Genomic DNA, 23,935 nt, shown 5'->3' on the forward strand with positions numbered 1-23,935 from the left:
ACCTTCTGAATTTGCGGTTGTGCCCACCAATTTTTGCAGGCAGATCTCGGGGCCTTGCAGCCATTTTGTGGGTGAAGCATGGCAGGTCCTACCATGGTGGCCCCACCCCTCACTACTTACTAGCTATGAGCACTGCCTGACATACAGCCCTGCCCCTCACTGCTGATTGGAGAGGTGGGGCCACATGACAGCATTCACAGCCAGTCAGCAGCAAGGGGCAGAGGTGACAACCATCTTGCTGGCAGCCCTTTGATCAGGCAGCTCCCCTTTTCCTGGCCCAGGGGGTTGCCACAGCACCATGAAGACTTCTGGCTCCATCTGGGATGGCCGACATTTTATTTTCTGTGAGTTTTTTTTCTTTCTTTTTCCCCACACTGATTTTGCAAGCAATTCTCAGTTTTGCAAAATTGCGATTTTAGTAGGTCCCTACTCATTCAATCTCCCTGTCTTCCTCAGCAATATATTGTAGGGTTTAAAAGAATTACACAGGTCAAAACATGAACCTCTGCCGCCCAGCCCTGCTGAACGGCAACACTAAAAGGCATTGCCCTTGTTTATTATCCTGTGGCACACACAAGAAGCACCTGCTCCAGGGTGTCCTGCAGGCCTTAAGAGACCCATGGTCAGGCAGGTGTATCTACCTTCTCTGGTTTGCCTAGATATGCGTGGTAGGAATTACAAACCTTCTTATGCAGGTATCATAATATATCAATTAGGAGCAGGACTCCTGCCTTAGAAGTACAAGCATGTCTTTAAACTTCATTAAGGATTTGGGTTGACTAACCATTGTCAAGCTGATCAGTACTGCTTACTGAGTCAGTACCACAGACGGAAATGTAGTAGCAGATTTATTTTTCTCTTATCAAAATGTACCCTTTAGAGAATCTCTTAGATTATCTGACTTGCTGACTTGATCAGTGAGGCAGTTTGCACTCAGGCCATTGAAGTAGATCTTTGGTTGTATTCACGGCTGTTAGTGAAGTTACAACACTTGAACTCTGGTACTGAGGTATGCTCTGGTGGCTTCCCTCAGATAGATCCCTATTACAGATATAGGCAGTTGTACAGTAAGTTACCCTATGACCAGTGGCATTTCTGTTGTTCATATGAAACTGGGTCAACTTCTCAGACTAGCTTCAGGAGAAGTATTACAGAAAACTGTTTTCTAATTTCCCAACATATTTATTAAAATGCAAGGCTATATTGCACCCTGGATTACTGTTTTACCCAACGTGAGTCCACCACAGTTCTGAAAGTTCTGCTTTTATCTGGAAAATGGCTGTGAAATGCAGGGGTAGAAGACAATGTTGTCTGTGAAGCAGGCAGGTACTAGACACTTTTGTGACAAAGGCCCGTAAGTTTCCCCTATGTACTAGAAACTTCCTTTAAACAATGTGCAATGTATCAGCTGCTTGCTTTGCAAACTGACTTGAAGGATTTTGCCAGCCTTCACTGTGGAAGACTTTTAAGTAGTGCTGTTTCAGTGGCCACAAATGAAGGGATCTCCACATAGCAAAAATCAGTGGGTCATATAGATGCATCATGCTTCTTACCAGTGAAAGCTAGGATAAGATCAGATATTTTTAAGTTGTCATACTGTTATGTATGTTGTCATCTATAAAGAAGGTATATATGGTAATGACTTGGCCCAGCAGTGCTAGACTTGATGGAAGGATGGACTTACGATTACAGCATACTTAGAAAGAAGTTAAAGAAATGATGGCTAAAAGTGGCTTTCATTTAGAAATTGCTTCTGTTTCTACACAGTAGCCAGGACTGCTGTTGCAAGGGTAAGAAGAGTTGTATCCAAGAAGAAAGAATCCTCACTGGCTATTTTCAACCAACAAGGAGAGCCTTGTTAATCTTTGTAAAACAGTAGTAAACCTTAGGGGTATGTCTGCACTGTAATCCAGAGGTGTAATTGCAGTTTGTATAGATGCATCCAAGCTAACTTTCTGCTTCCAGGATGAGTACTGATAGTGTATGTAGCATGGCAGCCCAGGCTTGTTGAGTTGCCTGGGGCCCTGCGAAGTACTTTGTGGCTGAAGTGCTCTTCTGTAGCTGCGCTTCTATTGGTACCTACACTAGTAGGTTAAAGCTAGTTCAGGTATGTCTATCCAAGCTGCAGTTGGACATCTCGGTTGCAGCTACAGATGCCCTTAATGGGCTCCATACTAAAAACATGGAAGCTCAAGCTTGCTCTTGAAGCTAAAATTAAATAGCTTTCCATTTGCACTGGTCTCTTGTATCCAAACCAGTCTTTCCTGTCCCTTCCCTTCCCATGCAGTAAAAGCAGTTGATACTGGAGCACAACAGTAAATAGTGGCTGTCCTGTTGAACTGCTTGTATTTGCCACAACAGAAATAATCATGTTGACTTAACAGTTGAGACAAGATGGGGCTTAATTACTTGCTGCAGTTAGGCTGGTTGTTTGCTCATCCCTATATGCTGACTGGATATTAGCTGTTACCAGGGCATCTGCAGCCCCAAAGCTCTTTCAGAGGAAATTGAAGGATAACAAGATCCTGTTGCTCAGTCCAAGTAACTAGGAACTGAAGAGAGGAATTAGTGTGTTCAAATAGATATGAAAGTCCCTTTCTCTCAGCCCTGTCCAGACCAAGCTCTATCTCTGTATGCATATGGAAATGATCAGAATTAGGGTGAGAGCTGGGCATTAAATTTGAGAATTGTGGTGCCGACGCTAAGTGGGGCAGATAAACGATGCCCTTGTCTTTAAGGAGATAATATTCTTAAAATATAGGATAAATACTTCTGTTATCCAGAGCAAGCTTGAAAATAGGTGCAGAGCAGCAGATAGTAGATGATTTAAAAGTTGTAATATCAAGTGATGTGTTGTAACAAACAAAACAGTGACACTGCCTGGCAATGAAGTAGGTATCGAGCCAATAGCTGTACTTGCTTCCCATGACAAAACATATCTTCAGTCCATCTCATTATGCACAATTGCAAGTAATTGTTTCCTGGCTTTTTGCTGTGTCCAGTTAAAGCAATTTGGATTATTGCTAAGGCTTCATGCCTCTGCTTTAACCTTCCAAAACACCTACAGTTTACCTTGAAGCTTTTTCACTTACAGGATTGCAAAATAGCTCAGTATATGTTACATTCATCAATTCTGTGTTGTAACACTAAACTTCATTGTTAGTGCCAATTGCTGGGTTGACTGTAAGGGATTACTCATCTTCTTGGATTTGCTTCATGATTGCTTAGGTTCACTTCTTCTCCTGCTTGGCTGGCTAAGCAATATAATCTTATAAGAAGTGTGTTCTGGTTACTTTCAGAAAGTATTGACAAACACCTTTGTTGGTCCCCCTCCAGCATAGCATCTTTTCTGAGTGCTGTCAGGCAGTTGATAGAATAAACAGGGAAGCAGTCCAAATGTCCCAACAACCCCCACATTCTGTGTTTGGTGCATATGGGTAAACAATTGTACCAGACCAAGTTTTTCCATTGTGATTAAGAGCTTCAATTAGAGAAGCAATAAAAGGGTCTTACAGTACAGTCTTCTTCGCATGGTGCCATGCTATCTACAAGGGTGTGAACCTATGTCTTTATCACTAGAACCTGATGTCTCATTTCAGCGCCTACTGTTGCAGGTTCACATTCTCATAGTAATGCCTTGCTGCATTCATCTGCATACCATAACTATACTGCTAATCCTTTTCCTTTTTTTTATGCAGACACAACTGTACAGGAAAGGCCATATGCCAGCTCATGGTCTGATTCTTAGGATTGGTTATGTTCATGTTCACTAGGGATAGGACAAGAAATAATGAGCTTAAATTGCAGCAAGTTGGATTTAGATTAGATATTACAAAAACCTAACTATAAGGATAGTTTTAAGCACTGGAATAGATTACCTAGAGAAGCTGTGAAATTTCTGTCACCGGAGGCTTTTAAGAACAGGTTAAGTAAATCTGAGAGAGAGAGTTTTTGGAAAGTTTATTCTGCCTTGAGGAAATGGGATGGACTGGATGATCTCTTGATGTCCTTTTCAGTCCTAATTTCTATGATTAACTTGGTTATACTGCATTTATTTGTTTCTGAGTAATATTATTGTATGTAGAATGCACCTTTGTTTATTCCTGTTATGTATAAACAGGCTCCTTAGAGCTTTCATATTGCAGGCGAATACATACTTGCTGATTTTGATAGATGCTTTAGAAAAATTACTCTGTGTACACTGACATTTTCTTTTTCCCTCTTCAACAGAAAGATCAAAACCCAGCAGAATGCAAGCAGCAGTGAAGTAATGTGTATGTGGCCTTGAGGATTACCTGCACTGTAATAGCCTAAAACACAACTATTAGTTACTTACAGCCTTATGTTTTGTATCTTCTTGGTAGAATTAAGTAAACAATTTGTTAAAAATTAAATCAAATGCATAAGAACCAGTTTAAAATGTAGGTTCATTCTACCTAGTATTTTAATAGTATAATTTTCTGCCAATATGTAGAATGCAGTAAACCCCTAAAGCATGAATGTTAATTCATTGCTACATAGTTTGGTTCTTGTGAAGTCTTGTCATGTAGCTATTAGACAGCAGCTGTGAAGATTATTGGAACTGTTAACTGAGACCAATATTTGTTTAGGAAAAAATCCTCTCCTGAAGAACCAACCAAAGTATTTTCAGCCCAGTAGTTTGAACGGGTTTAAGTCTGCTTGCACTAGCTGTGCCTTCATTACTTTTTGTTATAGAAATGGCGGTGACTTGTACTAACTAGGAGATGATGTATTCTGAATTTGACTACTTGAGAAGACTAGTATAATTCATTTTATTTCCCAACAAGACCACATTAACTATTCAGAACTGTCAGCTTGTTTATGCTATGGGTTTTTGTATTTTATGTGACATAGTGATCTACAAAAGAAATAAAGAAAAAAACTAGTCATCATATTAAGGTTATTGTTTACCACTGGGGTGTGAATAAAACCTAGTATTTTCAGAAGCTAGTCTTCTTTTATTATGCTCTGTGTATGTTTTTACATGTCTTTCATGCTGTAGTTCATTCTTCTTAGTAGCAACAAATTCACGTTTAAATAACTTCCTATAAGCAAACTGTTAAACACTTAAGCATGACTATTCACAATGATTTTGTTGTCAGTGCAATAGGAATAATAAGTGGACATGAATTTCAGCTATCTCACTGGCTTACAGTCGACGCTGTGTGCCATTTAAGAAAACAAATGTCAGCTTCAGATACGAAGCTAAATCCAGTAAAGGACTGAAGTATTGCAAGTTGGCCACTACATTCCCTATTCTTCAGGCATCTCAGCCATCATTTGGAATCCAGAACCTGAGTCTAGGCGCCCCATCCAGTGCATGGGAAGTATTAAATGTCTGAGTGGGAACAAAAGTAACTAATATCCTGAATGGGTAACTGACTAGAGCTAGTCAGTACAGAAATTCCTAGGACAAAGGTGTCTCAATCACTGGTCCTCTCTGATGTTTAGGTATCGCAGTCAGAGCTGTAGGCAAGCACTTTCATTTCAGACATGGGGGCACTCTCCTGAGGGTAGGCATCTAGGTGATCAGGATTTGCTGGCTTGCTTTGAAAGCACAGCTACAGAAGGAAGAGGCTTTGTCCCCCATTTGTTATTAACTGCTTATAGCTTAGGACACATGCCCAGAAAGTTTTTAAAAAAAAAAAAAAAAAAAGTGGTTCAGACCCTCCTTAGCCTGAGGGGGTTCCCACCTCCCAGATGACCCAGCGCACTAAACACCTGGTTGGATGGGCTGTTCTTCCCTCACCCTCTGAAGTTGTGCCACCTTGCAGTGAAGGGTACATGCTGCATGGGGCCATGAAGAATGCAAGAAATATATCTTTGGTTGGAGAGTACTTGGCTGAGGAGGTGGGGTGGTACTTGCTTCTGATTCCTGCTTTCAGGGCTATCTTTGGCTTTTGTCTAGTTATTGTCTGATATTAAATACATGGAACAGTCAGGGGAGCAGGGACCAGGAACTCAGGAATAAGGAATTTCCTGGATTGAATCACAACCTCACTTATTCTTACACCACCTGACCCAAATACAGCAAAATACTACATCTAGGAATGCAAATTTGAAAAATGCCAATACTATGGGCTTAAAATATTTTATAAAAAATGACAGTTCTGGTGTTTATATTGATTTTTATGTGAGTCAAAGTATTCTTGTTTAGCTGTTATGGAAGGCAGTATGTAACAAACATTAAACTTTTGGCATAGAGTGGAGAAGTTGACTCGTTCTTTTCACTTTCCCTCCATTTTTTCTCCAGCTGTGGGTCATGTCCATAATTGAAGGAAGCATTAGGTGGGCAACTTCCCTTTATTAAGTTGTGAAGCTGGCTAGCTATAGTATTCCAGAAAAGTACTGGTGGCTTTTAGCAGACGAATCAAAAGTAATATTTGTTGCACAAAAAAAAAAAAGTGCCATACTAGGATGTTTTTAAGTGTTGCATGCAAGTCAGGAAATAATTTTTCACTGGTTAGGACTGGTGGGGCCTTGTTTGCACTATGGGATCCAGTTTGGGCACCACACTTTAGGAATGTTATTACCAATTGGAAAGAATTCAAAGGAGATTTACATTACAAGTATCATTGTAGAATGGGTTGGCAACCCCCGGCATGCGGGCCGAGCATGGCACGCAAGGTCATTTTGCTCAGCATGCCATGGCCAGTCCTGGCTCTGGGTAGCTGCTGCCAGTGACAGAGCCCAGGCTGCTCCCAGCAGGGCTTGCAGTGTCCCAGCTGCCTGCTGGGAGCAGCCCAGACTCCTGGCTGGCAGCCTGGAGGCTGCAAACAGCTGTGCTGGGCTCCGGAGCCCAGGCATCAGCTCTGTACCACCATGTGTATGTATGCCTCAGAGTGGGCAGTGGGCGAGGTGCTTCAGGCAGTGCAACCCCAGTCTCTCCCCCACTCCGGGCATGGAGCACTCCCGGCATGGAGCTGGTGACTGGGCTCCAGAGCCCAGCACAGCTGTTTGTAGCCAGCCTGGCCTCTGGGCAGCTGCAACGGACAGGCTGCAAACAGCTGCCCTGGGCTCCACAGCTCCAATATCGGCTCCATGCGCACGTGCACTCGCCGCCAGTGACTAGCTCTGTGCCCACTGGCCGCTCCGAGGTGTGCGCACATGCACCGGTACAGAGCTGATGCCTGGGCTGCGGAGCCCTGCACAGCTGTTTGCAGCCTTGGCTGCAGCTGGCCCAGTCTCTGGGTAGCTGCTGCCAGCTGGGAGCCTGGGCTGCTCCCAGCAGGCAGCTGGGATGCTGCAAGCCCTGCTGGGAGCAGTCCAGGTTCCAGCAGCCACCCAGAGCCGGGATAGCTGCTGCCAGCCACAGGGCTGGGGGGCACTGGCCTTGGGTGGGGGACAGGGGCACAAGCAGGGCATCCTGCCATGGACCCAATGCCCTCATTTTGTTTTTCTGGCATGCCGGCACTCCAGCACCTTCCAATGTAGGCGTGTTTTTCGGCACTCCAGTCAAAAAACTTTGCCTACCTCTGTTGTGGAAGACAATGTATGAGGAAAGATTGAAAGAGTAGGAGGATTTGGTAAGTTACTCAAAAAAGAGTGGTTGCTGAGGACTGTCTTTCAATTTTTAGGAGCCCACAGACAGCAGGACAAAAAGCAAGGGGTTTTAAAATAACACATTGGGAAGAGAATGATTAAGCATTGGAGCAAGTTACCTAGAGAAGCTATGGAATGAATCTCCACCGTAGGAAATTCTTAAGTTCAGAGTAGACAAACATTGGTCTGGGAATGGCTTAAACAAATACGATCTTGCACTAGCAGGGCATTGGATTAGAGAACTATAGTCCTCCTGAAAAATGTGATTATCATTGTAGATAGCGGTTAACGGGGAGTTCTCATGTACTTCTGCCTGTGAAATGGCTGAGATCTTTATAAACTGGGAAATATCCAGTAAGAATAGGGATATGTTATCTACTGTGTCTGGCAGTTCAGTTAGTGCTATGTCCAGTTCTAGTGCCTGCTTTGAAGGAAATAGAAAATAGGCAGTAGCTTAAAAAAGGGGCACACTCTTGGTCTGTGAAGTCCTGGGTGCAAAGGGAAGGAGGGGAAGAGGGCTCATTATAGTTATCAAAGGATCTCAATCAATTTCTAGTTCTTCAAGGAAAAGGCTAAGATGACTAAAATTTAAGTCTGTAGTTGGTCACGTGGAAAATCATAGATTGTAAAGATGTTATTAAATAGACCAGATCTAACAGCTAGAAGCTTGAGCACAGGGATTTTCAAAAAGGAAGGAAATTTGTTCAGACTATCCATTTCCAAGGGAAGTGGCTGATTCATCACTTGAAACGTTTGAACTGAATTTGACAACTTTCTCAAATATGTTCTAGTTAAGTCACAAACTATTGGAGTAGATGGTGTTCATTTATTTAAGAGACAATATTATTTCCCCTCCAAGAATTACTGGGTGAAATGCTACAGTCCATGTTATGCATGAGATCAGGCTTTATAATCACAGACATCTGAACTTAGTATCTTTTGATTTTTTTTTTGTATTATTATTTGTATAATTGAAATGAACCTTTGCAGGACATGGATTTGATTTTATATAGGCTGTCAGAGAAATGGGTGTTCCCTGCCATTCTTTCCCCTTGGTTTCCATCTAATACATTTTGCCAGGTGCTAGAGAAGATGGTTGCTTTCAAAATAATGGTGCTTCATCCTTTATTGTAATTCTTCCTGTAGTACAAATCTTGTAAATTTTACTTGAGGTGCTCTCAGTGTGGTTAATCTTGGCAGAGATGTCCTTTTCTTGCTATCTCTACAGGTACAGCAGGAGTAGTTTGCAATAACGATATATGGGCAAATGCACTTCAGTTTTAAATGCTTTAGATCTGTGATGTTCAACCTTTTGGGCCCCATGCACTGGGATCTCCCCTCGGCGCATCAGTCCCATGCACCCAATCTAGCATGTAGGTGCATATTTGGCTCATGGAGCATTTCCCCACCTGCCCTTCCCCTGGCATCCTGAAATTTGGCAGTGAGGGAGCAAAAATTAGCTGCCACCATTCCCCCACCACCAAGTTCTTCGACCCATAGGGAGCCCCACAGGCTGTATGACGTAGCTCCACAGGCCACATGTGGCCTGCAGGCCAGGGATTGAGCCATCCCTGTTTTAGACCAGTGGTTCTCTACATTCTAAGACTCCATGCATCCCTCTGTAAGTTTTGTGATTTGAGCAGCACCCCATTTCAAAAATTATTTTTTATTCCCTCCTTGTGCGAGGGCCAGCTGGGGAAGGAGCAGCCTGGCAGGGATTGTGTGTGCACTTCACTCCTTGCAACAGGGCTGGATAGTTGGTGGCTAAGGGAGGAAAAGCAGCTTGTGTTTACCGTCTCGGGGCTAGGGCATGGACAGACGCATGCTAACCTTGCTCCCTGCAGCACCTCAGCTGAGAATAGACTAGTATTAGTAGAGAAAGCTTACTGATCCAAGTAAGGCCAGGTGTAAACAAGAGACACTAAGGCTCCATCCTTGGGTAAATATAGTGAAAAGGTAGGCAAGAGTGCCATAGGAACTATCCCTTAAATCCCCTAATAAAATGATGGAACTGAAAACTGTCTACCAGAACTTTGTTGCATTAGGTCCAGAGGTGGCCATGAGAGTCCAGAAAACGCTTTGCTGTTGGGCAAAACTTGTGATGCACCACTCTAGTCCCTCTACCACAGATTTGTTCCATGTAGATCAGCCTTCCTGCCCTCTTTACTGAGTAGCTAGTCCATTCAACTAGAACAGTGGTTGAGGCACCCTTCAAAAAATGCCAGTTCTTAGCTTTCGCTTGTTTTTCTATAGCCAAAAAAAAAAAACCAAAAGAGCAAATCTTCTGTTACAAGGAACTCAAGGGCCACAAGTCAAAATGGTTTTGACACTATGGATTACTATTAGAAGTCTCTGGTTGTGTCCACACATGCAGGCACGTGTGCTTGCAAAAGCTAAAATAGCGGCACAGATTTCTCCCAGAGATTTGTGCCTCGGCACATGTGCCTGACCATGTACTCCATTGTAGGGCAAATTGTGCCACTTGAGACAAACTGATCCTGGCCAGCTCCTCCCAGATCTTCAGCCGGGAGGAGCTAGAGGCTGGGTCCAGCACCTGTGGTTCAGCACCCCCATGTGGTTCCTGGGACTAACTGTTGTTGTTGTCGCCGCCTCCTCCCCCAGTTCCCTCCAACAGCACCAGTACGGGCATGGGGCAGGGCTGCAGTGTGGCAGTTGTTCCTGTAGCCCCAGCTCCTGTCAGTAGGTCCCATACCATCTGGTGGCTGGGCACACAAGGTGCGAAATTTGGGGAGGCGGTTGTGAGATTTGTGAGGGGGTGAGGCTTGTGTGGGGTTTGTGTATGGATTGTGTGGGGGGAGTTGTAGGTGGGTATGTCAGTAGGGATGGTTTGTGGGTGAGGGTGTAAGTTTTGTGGGATGGGGTTGTGGGTATGGGGGGACTGTGTGGGAGGGATGGGTCCCCTGCCCATCCCCCTGCACAGTGCACAAGCTCCACCCTCCCCCCCACACAGCAGTAGCGAGCAGTGGGCCGTCGGGGTGGCCATGGTGCGCTGCTGGCAGAGACCCCCGGCAGTGAACAGCACCACCTGAGACCCAGACCCGGAGCTGGTCAGCGATGCATACCTTCAGGTGGGACCGGACTGGCTCTTGCTGCCATCTAGGACTCCTGGCACTATATGCACAAGCTGCGTGCCATCAGGCCAGGCCAGCTCCTGCCTCCATGTGCCACATGTGCCATTGGGCTGGGCTGGTTTCACAGAGGTGGGAGCTGGCCCAGCCCAAAAATGCTCTGTTTCTGCCTGCAATGCCAGGAGCCCAAGGTGGCAGTAAGAGCTGCCTGGTCTTGAATAAAGGGATGCGGTAGTAGGCCAGGCCAGTTCCATATACCACATGGAGTCCCCAGTCTCAGATGGTGCCATGCGCCACCAGCTTCTGCCAGCAGCGGGCCATGAGCGACTTGATGGCCCGCTGCTGGCTACTGCTGCTGCGGCAGGGGCTGTGTGATGGGCAGGACAGGGACCCACCCCTCCCGAACCCTGTCCCCCACCCCCACACAGTCCCCCCACCTTCACATCTCTGCTTACCGGGAACAGAGCCTGGGTTCAGGCCACTGCTGCCAGCCTTGTCCCATTTTTTTTTTTTAACTCCAGCATGCTGAGGTTGGCTGCTCTGGCCGAGTGCTAAAGCATCTCTTTCAAGGACGCAGTCTTCGGTTGCTTCAGGAGTGCGCTCTGCACTGCTTTTTTCTGGCATGTATATGGTTTTTTTTATATATACTAGGATTTCCCAGTATGAAACTTAGAGTCTGCACTGCAAGTATGCAGCGCGTGGAAAATGTTTTGTTCCTAGCATGCCTCCTGCAGCATGCACTGTTTTGAGATGCCACAACAGGCACATGCTTACTCATCCAGACACAGCCTCTGGGTTTATCGTGCAAATTGTGTGTGGGTATTTGTACACATAATTATGCTGACACTGAGCAGCACCCCACAACACCCTTAAAAGGATCTCACAGCACCCCAGGATATCATGGCACCCTGACTGAAAATCACTGATGTAGGGCATACACTGGCTTCTAATGAATTTTCCATTGGAAATAAAGAGGTCAATTGTAAATCTAGAACACTACTTGGGCTCCCAGGTAAAACAGCATACCATTGATAAATCCAAAATGACTGGAGGCCTGATTACATGGGAGATAGATAAACTCCCTATTCCATAACACCACCAAGGTCAGGGAAGGTACTGAAACTGGAGCTTCCTGAGTTATAAACAGGGGACATGTGTTCTGTCTGAAAGGAAGTCAACTTTGGAACTATTTTATTCTTTTGGATCCTGCTCAATACCAGTCTGCATTTCATAGACATTTGAGGAAGATGTTTATGGTTGGACCCAAGTTTTGAGTCCCACATACTCCCAGCCAACTGGCTCTGGGCAGACCTCAGACACTGTGCTTACTGATAGACGTGGGGCTGTAGAGCATGCTTCCAGGCTCAGATCCGTCTTAGGCTTTTTCTTGGTATATGGATTCATCCATTTTCTCTAGACCTCCCCCCTCCAAACCAGTGTCTGTTACCTCCTGCATGACTTCTTTACAATTACTTCCATGTTTTCCACCAAAGCTTCACTTGGCTGTGCATGTTCTCTGGTTTTAATTTAAAGCATCAGGGATAACAACGCAGGAAGAAAAGGAACTTGGGTTTAGCAAAGGAATTTCTTATACTATTAATAGTTGAACCAGATAGTTGAAGACAACTAATCCTGAGACATGTTTTTCTCTAGTCTGATTTCACCTCAGAATCTGAGGTTTGTGTTTTGGAATGAGGAGTTTCTCCTGTCCTCTGTCTTGGAAAAAGGAATGGTCATTCCTCTGAACGCAGCAGTGCTTGTCTCTTAAATTAAGCCTCCATCTCTGTAGGTGCTACCTGCACAGGGAGATCAGCGTGCAGCAAGCCAGGGTATAAATTTACAGCATGCTAATAACATATGTAGTAGGACTTCGTGTGCAGAGTTTGCTCTATTTTGAAAGATTAGCTGCTGGGCTGTGTATTAACACTGGTTTATTGCTCGCGGTCTTCCCCATGTTGACAAGCTTTGTGCCATTTGCCGAAACTGAGGTTTCAGATATACGTGCTATCCATTCTTGAGCCTCTAGGTAATAAGCCCATTGTTCCATGGGATTTGACTAATACTTGAGTCATTCACATTTTATAGCCCTAGATTGCTCTTAGTGCTGGTTTTCCAATATCTTTGTGGGGCTGTCTGCAGTGCAATAGAAGGAGCTGTCCTGAGCAAGTCCAGACTTGTGAATTCAGTTTCCACACAGCATGCAACAGAGTTCATTATGCGATAATGTCTTATCTCGCTGGGTAGGCTGAGCTTACGGCTACATTTTCTGGGAAGTCTCAAATTGTGCGTGTGTGTGTATGTCTAAGGGGAAGAGTGCCTATAGACAGAATTAATTTGAAAAGGCCTAAAATAATTATTTAAATTCAGAATTTTGTACTACTTAGTCCACTATGAGTCCTCAACTGCTTTCCATGGGAGTTTAGTGCAAAGGTCAAGAGAAGAAGGCACCATCCTTTGAGTGACATAATTATTCTTCATGAAGAAACCACACTTCTGTATTATTTAAAATACCTTACTCTGTTTGGTGAGAAAATCTGTTCCCTGCTTGACACTGCTGCTTCTGTTTTGTCCTTCCAAACTTTCCACATTTGGGATGGTTTCTTTTCTTCTTTTTGAATGACTTCTCTGTTTTTCTCCCCCTCCTCTTTCTTTCCAAGTAGCAGCTCCCATTTAATACCTTCACAGGCTTCAATCTTTTCCCCCCCATTACGATCCTTTAATTGATCGACGGTGGATCTGTTTATGATTGAAGGATTATCTCTATAGCCACGAAGGCTAGAATCTTTATCCTTTAATGGAAACCTAAATTCTGCACATGCTAAGTCTGACAAGCCACATCTCTGACTTGTAGGTTTTATAAACATTTGAAGAATGTGTGGTCCTCTTAACTTGACAGACCCTATTATTAATGTATTATTGTCACCTGCTTTCTCTTTTGCTGTAGTTCCTAAAATATTGCCTGATTTGCCTCATACTTGTCAAAATATAATAATAATAAATCCACTCTACTATAAGATCACAGCTATGTATTTCAGGCATAGTGGCATCTGAAGTTGGGGGCTTATTGCATCTGTGTACACAGATACCATGACTACAGATGAACTTTCCCATTACAACCTCCCTAGATATGCAAGTAGTAGGAAAAATTACTAGAGTTATAGAATAAGGCTTGCTTCCATGTTGCAATATTGAAGTTTAGCACTAGGAGGCACCTGTACATCAGATATTTCCACAGATTTAGGAGTGCATTTAAACATGGCATGGGATTAAAATTTCCCTAGAGCTCAGAATTACAAAGGTTTGAGTGCCTGCTCCTATAGGAATGACAATAAAGTCTTATTGCCTCATTATACCATTCAGATATAGTTAAATGTATTACACCTTATTCTCAACTTTAAGTCATTTTGTACTGTCAGTGCAGTCAGATTTTGCTGCAGAGAATTTTGCTTTACACTCTTTGATACTTCAAGTTCCTTACAAGGCACTTCAGTTAGCACATTAGCTCAATTCACTACATGGTGTAAATAATCCTTCAAGTAGCATTCATAGAATTAACCTTAATATTAAAGATTTAGTTACTCTCCAGACTTTTGGTCATATCAGAGAGGTACATGGTATTATCATTGAGGTGGTATGGCACTATTCAACTAGGAAAGCAACTGAAGCTGAGTTGAGATCCCCACCAAGTAGTAACATCAATTTTAAATCTGTCTTCATTTTATTAAATGATACTTATAAGTCTAAGGGGATCCTCAGACAGGATAGGTCAATGAATGTAACACTGTGAAAGGCAGGGCAAGATGGCACTTTAGAAACTAACAGGTTGTTGCCTACAGAAGCTTATGCCTCTAAATCAGCTAGTCTCTATGGCCATGTCCAGATGGGCATAACTATTTGTTTTCCAGGGAACAAGCAGCAGTGGCACACTTTATGCTGCTGCTACTTGTCCACAGAAAATGCTTGTGCCACGTGTGTGGCAGGTTACCCCAGGTGGGATAGGGGAGGCTGGGGTCAGCAATTGTGCTGGCCCCAGCAGCCTTACTTGAGGGCCTCAGGGAACTGTGGCTGCAATGCTCGTGCAGCTGGGAGCCTTACTAGCAGCTGGAGCGTGGCTCAGGCTAGCCAGGCTCTGGTTTTGGGAGGCGCTCGCTGCCACCATGTGCACTGCCCCTCTTTTTTTTTTGGCAGGGGTTTTTTGACTCTGGGATCTCTAGGGATCAACTCCCCCGCTTGCTCTGCAAGGTAGCAGTGTAGGGCACACCTGCGTGTGCAGTCTGTGGGGCCACAGAAGGGTCTGCAGCACTACATACCGTGCACATCCACGCTGGGCTGGATGCAGCCTAAGATGCTATCCTGCCCTACCCTCTGCCTGATTTCAGATTAACATGTCTAACCATCTCTTTGGTATTGAAGAAAGAATGCAGGAGCTCAAACCTAAAGCTACTTTCTAAGAGGAACTGGAAACAGCAAACTGACAAAGACAACAGAAATCAACTAGATTCGATCTGTTAGCCAAACTAGGGATACTTTCCAGTATTCTGGTCTAATTCTAAAATTCCCAAGCAATAGGAATTCATTACTTCTGTTGCAAGGCAATGTACCATATTCACTCAAATATAAGATGAGGTCCCCCCATCAGCATGGGGAGAAAGCCTCCATCTTACATTGGCAGAGGGCGGAGCAGGCAGGTGCTGTGGGTGTGACTGGCTCTACGCCTGGTTCGGGGCCACCCAGCCCCACCGCCGCCTCCTGTCCTTGCCCCCAACAGGGAAGGAGGCTCTTCTGCTTGTCACCACAGATCCAGCCAGGCCACGCGTGAGGTGTGCAATGCTGGCACCACCTGCCCTTGACTTCTTTGCAGGCCTGGCGCAGCCAGTGCCTGATGCCAGCAGCCGCTGCCGTGCTTGTTGGATCACAGACCCGAAGGGCTGGGAGGGAGCTCAGGAGAGCATCTAGCCTGGTCCCAGGCCCCGCTCACTTGAGCAGGACCATCCCCACCTTACTACATCCTCCCAGAGCAAAGCCTTCTGCCTGCCCAGCTGGGCATTGGCTCCCCCCTGCCCCAAACTTTCCTGGCCAGGCAGCAGGGAAGCCCCCACCTCCCCACCAGCCTCTGGCAGTGCCCGCCGGCACGGCGCTTGGGGCACGCGCGCAGCCGTGGCTCTGGGGCTGCCTGCCCGAGCCCGGGCTGAGGGGAGGGAGGGGAAGGGCCCCGGCGGGAGCCGCCTTTTCCGCTGGGTGTCACTCTGGGGTGGGCGCAGCGCGCTCAAAAGGCGGGAGGGGCGGGGGGGAGGGACCCGGCACCGCCTCCCCGCGCTGCCGGGCTGCAGCGAGCGCACAGCGCCGGCCCCGCCACAGGAGCCGAGCCGAGCCCCGCGCCCGCAGGATGCTGGAGGGCGACTGCAAGGCGCTGAAGGAGGGCGTGTTGGAGAAGCGCAGCGACGGGCTGCTGCAGCTCTGGAAGAAGAAGCGCTGCATCCTCACTGAGGAGGGGCTGCTGCTCGTGCCGCCCAAGCCGCCGCCGCCGCCCGAGCCCGCGCCGCCGGGCGCCAGCGAGCCGGGCGCGGCCAAGGTGAAGGAGCTGCACTTCTCGCGCATGAAGACGGTGGACTGCGTGGAGCGCAAGGGCAAGTACGTCTACTTCACCGTGGTCATGGCCGAGGGCAAGGAGATCGACTTCAGGTGCCCGCAGGAGCAGGGCTGGAACGCGGAGATCACGCTGCAGCTGGTGCAGTACAAGAACCGCCAGGCCATCCTGGCCGTGCGCTCCACCCGCCAGAAGCAGCAGCACCTGGTGCAGCAGCACGGGCCCCGCCTGCGCAGCGCCTCCAACTCCGCCTAGCCCGCCAGGTACCGCCCGCGCCGCGGGCCTGACGCGCACGGGGACACCTTCACGCACAGCCGTCCTGGCGCAGGCAGGGGCACCCTGCTACAGATGGAGGGACACCCCCTGACACGCAGGCCCCTCTCCCCCGACACGCACGGGGACACCCTGACACATACTGTCCTGGCACATATAGGGGCACGGACACCCCCTGACATGCACAGGGACACCTTGATGTGCCCACACTGCCCTGGTGCAGGCAGGGGCACCCCCTGACATACAGGGACACCACATACACGAGCGCACACATGCAGTCCTGGCTCAGATGGGCACCCTGGTACATATAGGGGCACAGACACTCCCTGCCATGCATAGGGACACCTTCGCACACACACAGTCCTGGCTCAGACAAGGGCACCCTGGCACATATAGGGGCATGGACACCCCCTGACATGCACACATCCCCTCTGACACCTTCACACACAGACATACACACACTGTCCTGGCTCAGACAGGGACACCATGATACATATGGACACCACCTGACAGGCACACACATGGACCCCCTGACAGACTCCCTGGCATGCACAGGGACACCTTGATACACTCATGCACTGTCCTGGCAGAGGTGGGGACACCCTGGTACATTTAAGGACATGGACACACAGAGACACCCTGACACACACATATGGACCCCTGACAGATACCCTGACACACACACGGACCCCCCTGACAGGCGTCTTGACACAGACCCAGACCCTGACACACACACTGTTTGGGATGCGAACAAAATAAGGGAGATCCCCCACACACACACACTTCACCCCTGCCCCTTTTGACCGTTGTTAGCAAAGACAACTGGAGGAATCATAGAACGTAAAACTGCCATTTGCTGGGTCACACCAGAGATCCACCGGAGGTTGTCACGCACCAGCAGAGAGTGCATGCTGATACAGAGAATGAACTGGGGCTGACCTGGGTGTTTTCCTTAGTTTCTCTCCCATTTGCAGGCTCCAGCACTTAAAGTCTAAGATCTGCGCACACAACGTTTGTCAGGCTCTTCAGCTCCCCCCCTTATACTCTATTATTTTATTCCAGGTTGAACTAAAGAAGCCCTCCAGGCAAGGGGATTGAATGCAGTCCCTCTTGTGAGAGTATCGGTCGCTTGATCAAAAAACTTGGCGAACAAAAGAGAGCAGGTAGACTGGAGAGCTTCTGTTCAGCCACCTGAAAATGCCATCTACTTTTCTGCACAATCCCATTCTTGTTGCAGGGAAGCATTTATAGACTCCGACTATTATTTAAGAACCTTGGAAAGGCTCATCTGGCTTAGCAAGACTCCTAGAAGACTCCTAGAACATATGATGTACTGTAACTTTATTTTAATGTATTTTATGATTATTTATTAGGGATTCTTCTTTTGAGGCTTGTTTTGAAAGACATTTCTGAATGTAGGCCATTGTCCAAACAGCAAAAATCAAAATTCAGAGAAGAGATTTAGCTTCCTAACTTATTGAAACCTTTGGAAGGGAGGGCAGAGAGAGAAAAAGGAGAAGGTTGTTGGAAAAGCCGTGATTTGTATGATCATGGGTTTTTTTTCACATGCAGTTCTACAAGATTTTTTTCATTTGTACCTACAAGATTATTTTAGAAATGGTTTTTAAGGTTACCAGGGAAAATATAACATGCAGTTTAGGATTTGGATAACAATCTTCATGCACAAGACATCTGTTCTCTCCAAGGAAAGCATTGTTTTGGAACCCGATTTAAAGGTGATGTGTGTGCTTATAGATGCATATTTTTAAGCATGCCCCTGGAAAAGGAGTATTAAATTTGATGTTCTGTTTGACTACATGGGGAAAAAATGAATATTGATTGTTGCTAGAGAAGTTAAACAGTGGTATTTTGTTACTTGTAGAAGTTTAAAAGGAAAGTCTGACCAACTTGGTTATTGTTCTGATTAATAGTTTGTCCAATTAATACTATCCTTTGATATGAAAATGGTGTAGGAGTTGAAATATTTATTACAATTTCTCTGCATCTGAGTTCACGTTTTTTCCATACCCAGTATTTCTGAAAGGGTCACGTTTGTGCCTGTAAATACACTTTTCTGACAGATTTTAAATGCCTTGCATTGGAATTGCTCTTATTTTAAAGCCCATCTTGTATATGTCTTAAAGTGTTCAAACAGATCATTTTAGCCATCATTTTCATAAACTGAAAGTTGCTCTATTGCTTAGAGAAACTGGATTATTTTGGTGCATATTGCTACCAGCTGATTGGAAGTGTTGCAGTCGTGTTCATAATATGTTAATGAAACTGAAATGGTAGAAAACAAAAGGACTGAGCATCCAATTGGAGTATCTTCCTGCTATCATTAAGGGCCCATCCAGAAAAGTAAAGCTACACAAACCCATGTGCTTAACTTGCTTTTCTGGATCAGTCGCACCACTGAAATGGACAATGTAACTCTTGTGAGTTTAATGTGGTTTGCCACCCATTTCACACTGCTGTAACTGAAGTTCTTTGTTTTTTTTTAAATAAATAGTGGAGTTGTCTTTAGAAACAGATCATGAAGCATGGCCTGTTATCTTTGAGTCAAGGAAAATACTTCTTTCTATCAACATATTAGGGAAATTGCTCTGGCTAATTGCAAGCTACACAAATGTAAATAAAATCTTATAAATGAAAAGTTCTAAACAGGATTTTATAAATAGGAAATAGGTGCAGTTTAAAAATGTTGCATAATTAATTAATACTAGTAGTGTAATATGTAAAAAGCAAATCAAAGAAAAGATGAACGTGATATATCTAGTGAAAGTTTAAAAACAGTGTGAGGGGGATTTTTCAGTTTACTCCCCAGCCCAAATAGGGTCCCAGTTCTCAAGGGCCTGCCTGCATTCTGATTACATGAGGGCACAGAGCATCTTGAAGGATGAACAAAATTATATATAAATTAGGCCTGATCCTGTGAACATTTTAAAGCATGTAAGTAGTCCCATTAATATTCACATGAGTGGTTCCAATGAAAAAGCGACATCCTGGAAAATGTTATGTGAACAGATGGCCCTATCCAGCTTTGGAATCAGGGTTTTTTGTGGGGCAGATATGCAGTTGTCCTAAAAATGCTATTACTTTGAGGTTAAACTAAACTGAGGGTCTCAGCTCCTAGTAAGATTGGACCCTCAACTTTGAGCAAAGGGAGAAAGAAACTGGAAAAGAAAAGAATCCTGCAATTTCTGGTTTTCACAGTTTGGTACATTTCCTGTCTCCATTCTCACTCTGAGATGATGGAGCTGGAAGTTTGTGAGGTTTTTGAGTACCAAATCAACAAAAGATGCTGTGAATTTGTTCCTTTAAAACCACTGTCCTTTATTATGCCAGACATCCACCTTTTAAAAAATGCCTTTTGTTTTGTGGTCAAAACTTTTTAAGACTCATTAAATACGGTTTATTTGTCAGCTAATAATCTACCTTTTCAGAAATGCTATATATCTTGACAGTTCATTGACTAGAATATGTACTCGCTCTAGGAGAGAACTCATGTAATTGTTAAATGTATGTCTCCGTGGGATCTGAGAGAGAAATTCTCCAAGAGATTCGGTTCTTCCTACTTCAAACAAGCCTGGTCTAAAGCCTATTGAAGCAAATGAAAGTCTTTCCACTGACTTCCATTGATTTTTGGATTGGGCCTAAGTCAGGAATGCTGTTTGTTTTCAAAGCATACACTTCTAGGAAAACATCAAGGACATTTTTGGAAAGTTTTCAACAATGTGCAACTGATAAAGGGCAAGAACTTTAATTTTAAGTTATTTATCTTTAGCTCACACTTACGTGTTTACCACCCAGTTTAAGATCAGTCAGTGCCCATTTTCTTGTTGCATTTTTTGGCTTATATTGGTACTCTGATCACTTACTTTCAATATAATAATTTGCATTATGAACAAATATTTTGCTGTATGTTGGTGCCAAACATGTTCCGTTTTATTTGTTGAGATTCCTGAAAATGCTGAGATCAGCCAAATGTCTGCCATGACGGGTGATTTGCATTTCAAAATCCCCTTTGAGTCAGTGGCAGCCTTGATGGCATAAATGGAAGGAGTTAATGTGTATGAGGACTGTACATCCTTCTCTCTTCTAATAGCTGTCTCTTCAAAACAGGATTGAAGCAAGTTTAGGTGGGGGCATGGTGAAGGCAGCTCCTACCTGACCAGTATAAATAAGACTTACTCTTCTATGTTGTTCAATCTGGCAATGTTCTCAAATTCTAAAATCACTATGGGTTGTTTGGAGTTTTTCAGATGGGGTGGGGAGCATTGAAAACAGTAGCAATTTTAGACCAAAATTTTCCATTTTTGACTTTGATAATGATTTCTTGTTTTGTTTTGTGTTTTTTCACCTCTCTCTCTTCCTGGAATTTCTTCTCTGAATCTATTTTGTTAAATATTGTCTATCATTGACATGTTCTTGGTAAGCAACTGCCACTAAAATAGGTCCAGTGCGTTCTGCATCATCAGCGGTAGAGCACCATGTATAATCTTCTGTGAGGTTCATAAGGAAAATAACTGCGTTGGCCTCTGCTTTTATGTGTGTGTGTGTGTGTGTGTGTTGGAGGGGGATCGAGAGAACAAAGGACTCCAATTTAACAGGAAATAAACTATGATGCCAATAAAAACTCGAAGTGCTCGATTTAGCTAGTAGTGACATGGAAACCTGCTTAATGAAGGAGGTCAATGTGTATCTTGATAAAGACAGTGAAAACTGAATGTGGAGCAAGCTGGATTCAGCAAGAAAATCCAAGCTCTGCTGAACCATTCTGTATCTCAGCATTCAGCAGAAGGAAGATCAAAGAAGACGTTATTCTGTTACATCCTGAAGTAACTGCTTTTCTTTAAAGTTCATGATATGCAAATGCCAGCTTCTGAAAAATCAGCTGCAGTGATGTACCAAATGTTTTTTAGCATATCCTGTTGTGAGCGGAAATATCAGTGGTTTGTCAAACAAATTTGTGTGTAAATATGACTCATAAATAATTTCTGAGAGATATGATTTATTTTTCATATTTTTCAAAATGCATTCCATTTCCAATAAAGAGGTATCTATTGAAATAAACTGTTGAAAGGAATTATCCTTTGAGGGGGGGGTCCCAGATTAGAAATGTTTAAAGGTCTGATCTTAAAAACCCTTTCCATTGGAAGGCATATCAACGACGATGATTTTTGTGGGGGTAAGGGAGGAGCTTCCCCCCTTTCCCCTAAGGAAAAATATACCAGTAGTTTCAAACAAGAATCTGTCCACATCTTTTCTAAGGGGAAAGTAGTAACAGTAGTGATCGGTCACTCTTCTTTTACACCCAGTGGTGTTGTACGACACAAGGTCCCTCAGTCAGGGCAGATTTTTGTGCCCACACGGAGTTCCTCTGATTTCAATGTTGCTTTGCTTGGCACAGAAGCTCACCTACATGTAAAAAGTTGTAGAAGGGAGACCTCTGCCTGTAATCTTATCAGCAATTGTGTGACAATCTCCATGTGTGAGGTCAGGAGGCTTGGTAAGAGTTTTAGTGCAGCTTTAGACTTGGTATGTCACTCTTCTGTCAGCATCTTAAAGCCTCTGAGGGAATTTCAAGTAACCTTTAAGTGGTCCAGAAAGGACCCTTCAAATATTAGGAGCATTCTCCTCTAACAGCACTGTTTCTTTACTACTTCATGTTACGAGAAAATGTGTCTGAAAATAAAAATGTGCAACCGCTTCTGTGGTACCAGAGACCTCTATGGAATGATAAGCATTCAAGTGTATGGAGTGACAGTAAAAATAATTTGTGCTACGGAAAGATTTTTTTTTTTAAACACCTAAATAGATGAAGCTTAGAAGCAAAATTCAGTCTTATCTCTGGGCTCTATCATAATTACATATAATGGCATGCCTTTGTGAGTCAGCAATAATACCTAAAGTAAATGTAGGTCAATTTTTTTCAGCTATTGGTGTATGTTAATCCATAAACAGATGGTGTATTTTCAGTAACATTCACCAACTGTTAACTGGGTGTCTAAAGATTTAGTTCCTAAATCTTGAGTATTTAAGGCTGAAAATGTTGCTTACAGCTTTGACTGGACAGTGCCCATTATTGGCTCAAAATAGCTGAGCTAAATGTTTAAGTGAGAAAATATATGAAAAAAGTAGAATACCAAATAGCTATTTTTTCCAAAATAGTTTTTGGAATTATTTGTTCATGCTTCACTACCTCCAATAACAATGACATTTCCTGTGGCATAAGGATGTACACAAGGTTTGGGAACCCCCTAGCTAGGGACAGAGATTCAAAAAGCCTGAGCCTGAATTGATTCAATCTTTGCAGGTTAGTCTAACCTGGCTAAGCTAAATCACTTTGTAACTGGACAGACATCCCAGAAATGCCAGCACATGCCTACAGTGGCTCAGGCTAGAAGCCAGGGGGCACTAAAGCAACCCTCCCTTCCCTTGCACAGTACTGAGTGGTGGGGGTGTGGTCAGGGCCCTTCCATTAGCTCAGCAGGGAACTGATAACAGTGCTTATCACCCCTAACTCATTGTTTATCACCCCATTAAGAAAACAACAGAGGGACATGAAGACTAAAGGACAGTACTAGATACCTGTTGATTGTGCTTGCTGATTCTATGGGTTGATTCAGCAGGGACTGTCACCAGTCACCAGCATGAGATCTCCTAGCTAATACACCGACACCTCTCCGTAAGGCAGAGGGGAGGGGGGAATTCCTGCTTAGCAGAGAGTGGTGAGATGGAGTGAGCGGGCAGCAGCCTGCAGTCTCTGCCAAGCTGCAGCCAGGGAACAGAGGGCAGGGGCCAGTCTTGCTGTGGAGCAGAGAGCCCTGCCCAGCCCAGAGAGCATGCCGGGATGCCAGGGGTCTGGGACAGACATTGCATAAACCAGTTTGAGCCAAATCAGTTAAGTCTGACTGACTTTTATTACATTCAACCAGGTTTATCTCAAACCAGTTTCAGCCATTTTCAGACTGGTTTATGTGCACTGGACATCTGTTATACGTTTAAACCAGTTTCTGATCACTTAAACCAGTTTATGTGTAATGTCTGTCCCTAGCTTTTGAGTTCCAGGAAAATCGTAGTTTGCTGCTTTAACTTGGATTATGTGGTGCACAGACCTGGTTTGGGTGTTCTGCATTGAAGTAAAGTGCATGCTAGGTAAATTGATTGCTTCCCTCAAAAGGGGCTATCTTTTTAAAAGTGTCTTCCAAACATAGGTTACATTACAAAGCAGGATGGCAAGAGTGCTACTAAAAACATGGGGAATTGTTGTAAGAGGAAAAGATGTTTATAGGCCTAATCCAAAACCCATTTAAAATCAATGGGAATCTTTCTATTGATCTTTCTCTGGCCTAGGCCCTGTAAATATTTTGGTATTGTGCACAAAGTATATTTATTTATTTTTTATTTACATAATTGA

At 44.4% G+C, this 23,935-nt stretch overlaps 2 protein-coding genes across 2 annotated transcripts in view; both read left to right on the forward strand.

The window, feature by feature from the left end:
• Positions 1 to 5,654, forward strand: part of NAP1L1 (nucleosome assembly protein 1 like 1) — a 45,306-nt gene extending 39,652 nt beyond the window's left edge. The window contains exon 15 of the mRNA XM_019543188.1: positions 4,231 to 5,654. Coding sequence (XP_019398733.1) covers positions 4,231 to 4,266 — 36 coding nt within the window. The 3' untranslated portion in view covers positions 4,267 to 5,654. The remainder of the gene's footprint in view (positions 1 to 4,230) is intronic.
• A 10,164-nt stretch (positions 5,655 to 15,818) lies between these two features.
• Positions 15,819 to 21,588, forward strand: PHLDA1 (pleckstrin homology like domain family A member 1). Its single transcript, XM_019543189.1, has 2 exons — positions 15,819 to 16,499; positions 17,571 to 21,588. The coding sequence occupies exon 1, from the start codon at positions 16,039 to 16,041 to the stop codon at positions 16,492 to 16,494; it is 456 nt and encodes a 151-aa protein (XP_019398734.1). The 5' UTR covers positions 15,819 to 16,038; the 3' UTR covers positions 16,495 to 16,499; positions 17,571 to 21,588.
• The last annotated feature ends 2,347 nt before the right edge of the window (positions 21,589 to 23,935 follow it).

Source organism: Crocodylus porosus, unplaced genomic scaffold, assembly GCF_001723895.1.
Source record: "Crocodylus porosus isolate Cpor-Errol unplaced genomic scaffold, CroPor_comp1, whole genome shotgun sequence".
NCBI classification, from domain to species: domain Eukaryota; kingdom Metazoa; phylum Chordata; order Crocodylia; family Crocodylidae; genus Crocodylus; species Crocodylus porosus.

Coding starts and splice junctions, on each gene's coding strand:
- PHLDA1 (XM_019543189.1), top strand. CDS start 16,039: ATGCTGGAGGGCGACTGCAAGGCGCTGAAGGAGGGCGTGTTGGAGAAG.